Source organism: Bombus vosnesenskii, unplaced genomic scaffold (assembly GCF_011952255.1).
Source record: "Bombus vosnesenskii isolate JDL3184/JDL3185 unplaced genomic scaffold, Bvos_JDL3184-5_v1.1 scf7180000015118, whole genome shotgun sequence".
In the NCBI taxonomy this organism is placed as follows: Eukaryota; Metazoa; Arthropoda; class Insecta; order Hymenoptera; family Apidae; genus Bombus; species Bombus vosnesenskii.
Window position 1 is genome coordinate 21,116 of NW_022883833.1, and position 6,462 is coordinate 27,577.

General features: G+C 59.4%; 1 protein-coding gene across 1 annotated transcript; it reads right to left on the reverse strand.

Moving 5' to 3' along the window:
- Positions 1–3,352: 3,352 nt before the first annotated feature.
- On the reverse strand, positions 3,353–4,141 carry LOC117240972. Its single transcript, XM_033506981.1, has one exon. It carries the CDS (start codon positions 4,139–4,141, stop codon positions 3,353–3,355), a length of 789 nt encoding a protein of 262 aa, XP_033362872.1.
- Positions 4,142–6,462: the final 2,321 nt, after the last annotated feature.

A 6,462-nucleotide genomic window follows, 5' to 3' on the forward strand; every position in this document is an offset into this window, starting at 1 on the left:
TGACGCCTGAGTCGAGATGCACCCGGGATCTCTCCCGAATTACTACCGGTTACCCCCGGGCGTCTATCTCTCCTTTCGTCGAAGGGAGGCGTCCTGCTCTACTTGGACCGCTAGGGGGGACCACGCCCCCTAGCGCCTCGCTCCTGCTGCGTCATCCTGGGGACCCCGTCCCCTGACGCCTCTTCCTGGTTCTTCGCGCTTCTACGGTGGCCGCGGCGGCGCCGGTGGCGGCGTCGCGCCCCTGTGGCGCGTTGTGTTCCTCGGGTGCTGCGATGTCCTGGACGGATCGCGGGCTCGTTCCCGGTTTCTTTCTGCCCGCCCCTTCGCCAGCATGACCTGCTCGCAGTAAGTGCGGATGGCGGCGAACTCCTGGCGCCCTCTGAGCATGGCCGCGACGACCGCTTCGGGGGCTAAGCTCTCGCCGATTTCGAGTCGTAGGACGCGTCGTGGTTCCGCCCGCGCCGGACAGAACTCCAGCGTGTGTTGCGCCGTGTCCTCCTCTTCCTCGCAGTGGTGACAGATGGACGTCGCCTCTCGCCGAATCCTTAGCAGGTACTCGCCGAATACTCCGTGGCCGGTGAGCACCTGCGTCATCCTGAAGGTCAGCGGCGCTCCGCCTCGATCCCTCCAGGCCTCCCAGTTGGGAAGCACGGCGCGAACGGCCCGGTGCGGCCGCACGGCGTCCTCCTGGATCAGCTGCGAGCGCCATCGTTCCCATGTCTCCTTCCTCGCCTCCTCCCGGATGTTCGGGGCCGGCTGGCTGGCGGTCGATGGCGTCGGGCTCCTCTGGTGTTCGTATACGCGTTCGAGCGCCAGGACTTGCAGCTCGAACGGAGGGGACGCCGCCAGCACGGTCGCCGACGCGTACGACGTCGTCCTGTAGCTTCTCGCTATGCGGATGGCGGTCGTCCTCTGCAGCCTCCGCAGCAGTGTCAGGCTGCGGCGACTGGCCGTCAAGCTTCTGGCCCAGACGGGTGGCCCGTAGAGGACTCGGGACCGAACTACTCCCTCGTAGAGTCGGCGGACTCTCGATCCTGCTCCGCCGATGTTCGGTAGGAGGCCGCACAAGGCGTTGGCTGCGGCCGTCGCCTTCGGGACGAAGGTCCGCCTCTTCTCCGCCGATGTTCACCGACAGTCCGGGAGGAGATGTTCCTCTTCGTCGCTGGTCGAAGAACCACAGTGCCTCGCATTTGGTCGGCGACACCGTCAGGCCGAGCCTCCGAATGGCGCGTACCGCGCACGCCACGGCGTCCTCCGTGCGATTCGCCGTGTCGTGCCACCACCGTCCCCCGGCCAGGACCAGGGTATCGTCGGCGTAGCACACCATGCCTGCTCCCGGGGGCATCGGACATCGGAGGACGGAGTCGTAGGCCGTGATCCAGAGTATCGGTCCCAACACCGACCCCTGCGGAACGCCGCGCTCGATCCGTCTTCTTTCCTCCCCGTTCTTCCCGGCGTAGACGATGTATCTGTCGGTCAGGTACGCTCGGATGATACCTACTAGGTACGCCGGGACCTTGAAGTGTCGCAGGGCTTCCACGATCCTGGCTCAGGGGATCGAGTTGAAGGCGTTGGTGACGTCGAGCGATGCCGCCACCGCCACCGCCACCCCTTCTCGGGAGACTTTGTCCTCGGCCATGGTCTTCAGCCTCTTCACCGCGTCCACGGTCGAGCGGCCGCGGCGGAATCCGTATTGGCTGTCGTGCCATCCGGGCGTCCTCTCGGTCATGTGGGCCTCCAGCCGGGCGGCGATGATCCTTTCGAGCATCTTGCCCACCTCGTCCAGCAGGCATATCGGCCTGTACGCGGACGGCGAGTCCGGCGGGCGGCCCTCTTTCTGCAGCAGGACCAGCCTGGCCGTCCGCCATGTCCGGGGCTAGGTGTCCTCCTCCAGGCATCTGGTGAACAGGTGTCGCAGGCGGGGAGCCATGGTGACGATCGACTCTACCCACGCTCTGCCAGGTATTCCGTCGGGGCCCGGCGCCACGTCGCGGGATGCCGTCCTCCTGGCTGCTTCGAAGAGTTCTTCGTCGGTCACTCGCAGTTCTTCGCTCCATCCCGTTGCGGTCATCGTCGTCGCCGCCTCCTCGTCGTCGTCGACGGAGGGGGAGGGTGGCGCCGGTTGGCTCGCGTCCGTGTCTTCCGGCGGGAACAACGTCCCGATGACGTTGTCCAACAACGCCGGATCCATGTCCGAGGTCAGCGGGGGCGCCGAAGGTCGTAGCTTCTCCGTGACTATTTTGTAGGGCCGTCCCCACGGGTCGGATTCGACCTCCTCGATCAGTTCCGTCCAGCACCGAGCTTTCGCGGTCTTGATGTCCCGCTGAAGCGTGCGTCTCGCCTCTCTGTACTCCTCGCAGCAGCTGGAGATCTCTTCCTCGTCGCGCGTCAGTCTGCGACGACGGGCCCTTAGGAATCTTCTGCGGGCCCGAACGCAGTTCTCTCGCATCTCCGCGATCTCCGGAGTCCACCAGTACGTTCCCTGGTCGCGTCCACCCCCCGGGACGGAGCGTGGCATCGAGGCGTCGCACGCCGCGGTCATGTATCTTCGGAGCTCCTCCGCCTCCTCGTCGATGCTTCCCTGCTCGGTCGTCCGTCGGGCGTCCCAGCTCCAGGCGGACACGATCGTGGCCGCCCGTAGCATCTCCTTGTCCCTCTCCTTGAGACGCCATCGCGGTGGCGGGCGGCGACGGTTTTCTCCCGGTCGTCGTCGTCTCCCGGCGTCGTCTTCGGCCCCCAGGGCCACCTCCATCAGTATGTAGAGGTGATCGGACAGCGTTTCCACCCCCTCGGCCACTCTCCAGTCGTGAATTCGCCTGAGCAGCTCCGGGGTAGCCCACGTGATGTCCACTACCGAGGATCCTTTCCACGCCACGCAGGTGCTCGCCGAGCCCCTGTTCGCCAGCAGGAGCCCCAGACCCGCTGCCCAATCGGTGAGCATTCTTCCTCGGGAGTTGGTCCTGGGATTTCCCCATTGCGTCGAGTGGGCGTTGAAGTCCCCGAGGACGAGTACCTGGCGGGGGAGGCATCTTCCGATGCACTCGCCGACTCGATCCACGAAGTCCCCGTACGCGGCCAGGTCGATGTTCGGGGAGACGTATACCGCCACCACCGCTGCTCCCCGCCACTCGACCGCGACGAAGCCGCTGCCACGGTCCAGCAGGACGCCCGAGGCTGACGTCCACGTTATCCCCGCGGATCCGTCCAGGTCCCCGATCCAGTTGGGCGAGTCGGGAATGCGATGCGGTTCGGCCACCGCCGCCAGGGTGACCTCGTTCTCCCGGATGGTCTGGAGGAGCAGATCTTGCGCCCTTCTCGACCTACCGAGGTTGCATTGCAGCATGCGCTTGAATTATGCGGTCACCTCCATGGCCTCCTCCCGGCCATCCGCCGCTGCTGGTTCGGCGGCGCTTCCTGGTGTCCCTTCCGCGGCTGCTGCTGCTGCTGGTTGGCGGATCGGTCTCTTCCTCTTGACTTTCGGGGGTGGGGGGTGCATGCCTCTCCGCCCATCCTGTGATTCGCGGGCGCCCCGAGCGACTCGCACAGGGAGCATGGGAGCGGACGCGGGACAGTCTCTGGCGCGGTGTCCGCTCCCGCCGCACCTGTAGCACAGGTGTCCTCGGTCTTCGCCGGATACGCAGGTGGCGCGTACGTGCCCCAGTTCCAGGCACCTGAAGCACTGCAACGGCCGCTTCGGGATGGCCCTTATCCTCGCGGTTGACCAGCCCAGGGCTATCTTCTCCGCCTGGGCCAGCTTGCGGGCTCCTGCTGCCGGACACTTGATCCATGCCGACTCGAGGCCGCCTCTGGTGGCGCCGATCTCGCCCACCTGCACCTCCGCGCTGCCGCATCCTGCCGCTGAGACCAGTGCTCTTCGCAACTCCTCCTTCTTGACCGAGATGTCTATCCCGGTCACGCGTAGCTCCGCCATCCTGGTCGGTGTGGCGATTCTCACCGCCGTCGGGTCCAGCGTCTCGGCCAGACGCGTCGCCAGTAGCGTCGCCTTTCCCCTGTCCTTGTTTCCGGGGACTTGGATTATGATGGCACCCGTCATCGCCTTCTTCATCTCTAAGCGCTCCATGCCGAGCTCCGATAGCGGGATCCTCGTTCTGGCTGCTTCCAGGGCGTCGGCGTACGACATCCTCGCTCCCTCGTTCAACGTCAGGGTCACCGCGGATGTTCGCGGCGCGCGAGGGGGCGTTACCGCCTTGGGTGTCCGCGGTGGTCCTTTCTGCGTTGCGGGGGCGCTCGCTTTCGGTGCGCCTGTAGTCCTGCCGGGCTGGGGCTGCTGCCGTTGTGCTCGCGTTGGTGGTGGCGCGGTCGATCCTTTTCTCGCCGCCTCTCCTCCGACGGCGGCGGCTGCTGTCTTCGTCCCGTTCGTCTTCTTCCCCCTTCTCCTTCTTTTCTTCTTCGTCTCTGCCAGTTCCCATCCCCCGTCCTCCTGCTCCCTTGGGGGCGACGTCGTTTGGGCAGCGCGGGGATCGACGGAGCGGTCCTTGCTCGGTCGTGCTTCGGGGGTGTGTTACAATCGTGTGCCCCCGAATCGTTCCTCCACGATCCTGAGAATGGAAGGTCCTAGTTCTCGGACTACTCTTTCCAGGGCGTCTAGACGCGTCCTGTCGTTTCCCCCTTCCCGCGGAGGACGGACGTATTCGGGCGTCGCGTCGGTGCATCGCGGGCACTCGTGGACGCGTGCAGCCAGTCTCCTCAGTTCCTGGCGGAGGGCTGCGTTCTCCTCTTCCAGCACGGACAGCCTCGTGTCGGTGTCTCGCGCTGGCCTCGTCCTCCTCGAGGATTCCGTGTTCCAGGCGGCGGTGATGTAGCTCGCCGCGTTCTTCAGGGATCTGATGTAGGTCCCCTTGAGGTTTGACGACGTCGTCGCGACGTGCATTATCTCGGACACGTGCATCGTCAGGCCCGCGCTGATGTCCGCTGGGGAGCTCGTCCTCATCTGCGCCTCCAACTCTTCGGACACCTCCGGGGTTGTTGCTGCTATTCTCCTCCTCTTACCCCTGGACGCCATCGAAGCCTGCGACGAGCGCGAGGCGATCGAGGCGACCGACTATCATAACCTACACCTAGCCCCTCAACATCCTAAAACCAAAACGTATATAAACCGAGACTTCACCCAGCTCGGGCAGTTCTTGTTCCTCTTCTAGTTGCTGTACTCATACAACCCCTATTCTCCGGTTCGGTGTTATTTTGTGTTTATAATAAAGTTTTATAAAGGAAAATAAGTAGTTGGGTTACGACTCAGCCTTCTTACTACCACCCAAGTACCAACTTTACGTGACATTTTGGCGATCCGTGCCAGGATCCATCAACTTCAAGAAAACGAAATTACGCATTTCGGCATACGTGCATCATTGAAGATTGAGGGATCAGCGGACCTCTGCAGATCAGCTCACTTTGCGTGAAAACGACTTCTACGGAAAGCGGACTACGGTCATCACCAAAATTGAAACTGGTCACGAAAAGAAGAATATTCAGGTAAAGAACTGGATTCTTTTAAATATTATCGTACTCGTCGCAATAGCTTCGCTAGTACAGACTCCAACAACAGTACAATAACCACTATGAGCAAAAAATCAGAAGACACATCTTCTGTTAGCCCTATGGCTACTGGTGTGGATCCAAGTATTCGGGCCATACTAGACGCTATGCAGAAGCAGAACGAAATCAAGTTAAGAAAACTGTTAAAGGAGACTATTAAAGCAGCGACTAGTCGGAGTTATCAGGGTAGTTTAGTTTCTAATAATTTGAACAAAAGCTTGGAGAAAACAGACGTTACTGTAGGAAATGAAGAAATGGTTTTGAAAGAATTTTCAAAAGAATTGCAGTCTAATGTAGAAAATTCTTATGAAAAGAAAGTATCAATTGACACCGTTTCACAGGATTATATTTTCATTAAAACAGACCTGATGTTTGATGTCAATAGCTCAAGAATACCAGAAAGAGTCTGTGAAACGAAGGAAAGAAGATATTCGTCACAAGATACTCAAAATTTACAAGAATGGTTTGACAAAAAAAGTAAAAGTTTAGGAGAAGCAGAAAAAGATCATAACAAGAAGGATAATATTTCAATGAGAAATATTTTGGACGGCGATACAAATAAAGAAAACCAAATTGAAACGAAGGAATTAGAAGCAGTTAGTAAATCAACTGCTGAAAATGATACAAAATCAATAGACAACGTTGAACAAAATATATCATTAGAATCCATACAAAAAGCAAGAGATAATGCTTACAATAATGAACATTTGCTTATAGAAGAAGACCAAATGATGACAGCGAAAAATGCGTATGACACTACAGAATCAAAAACTTCAGCAGATCTTATGTCGAGAAATTTAGATGCTAATACACAAGAGAAGTCTTTAGAGAATAAAGATGACAAGAATCCATCTCCACCTATGTTAGATAGTAGTAAACGGAGCAGTCGTTATAATGTTGCTGCAAAGC

Excerpts from the sequence above, each read along its gene's own strand:
- LOC117240972 (XM_033506981.1), bottom strand. The coding sequence starts at position 4,141 with ATGTCGTACGCCGACGCCCTGGAAGCAGCCAGAACGAGGATCCCGCTA.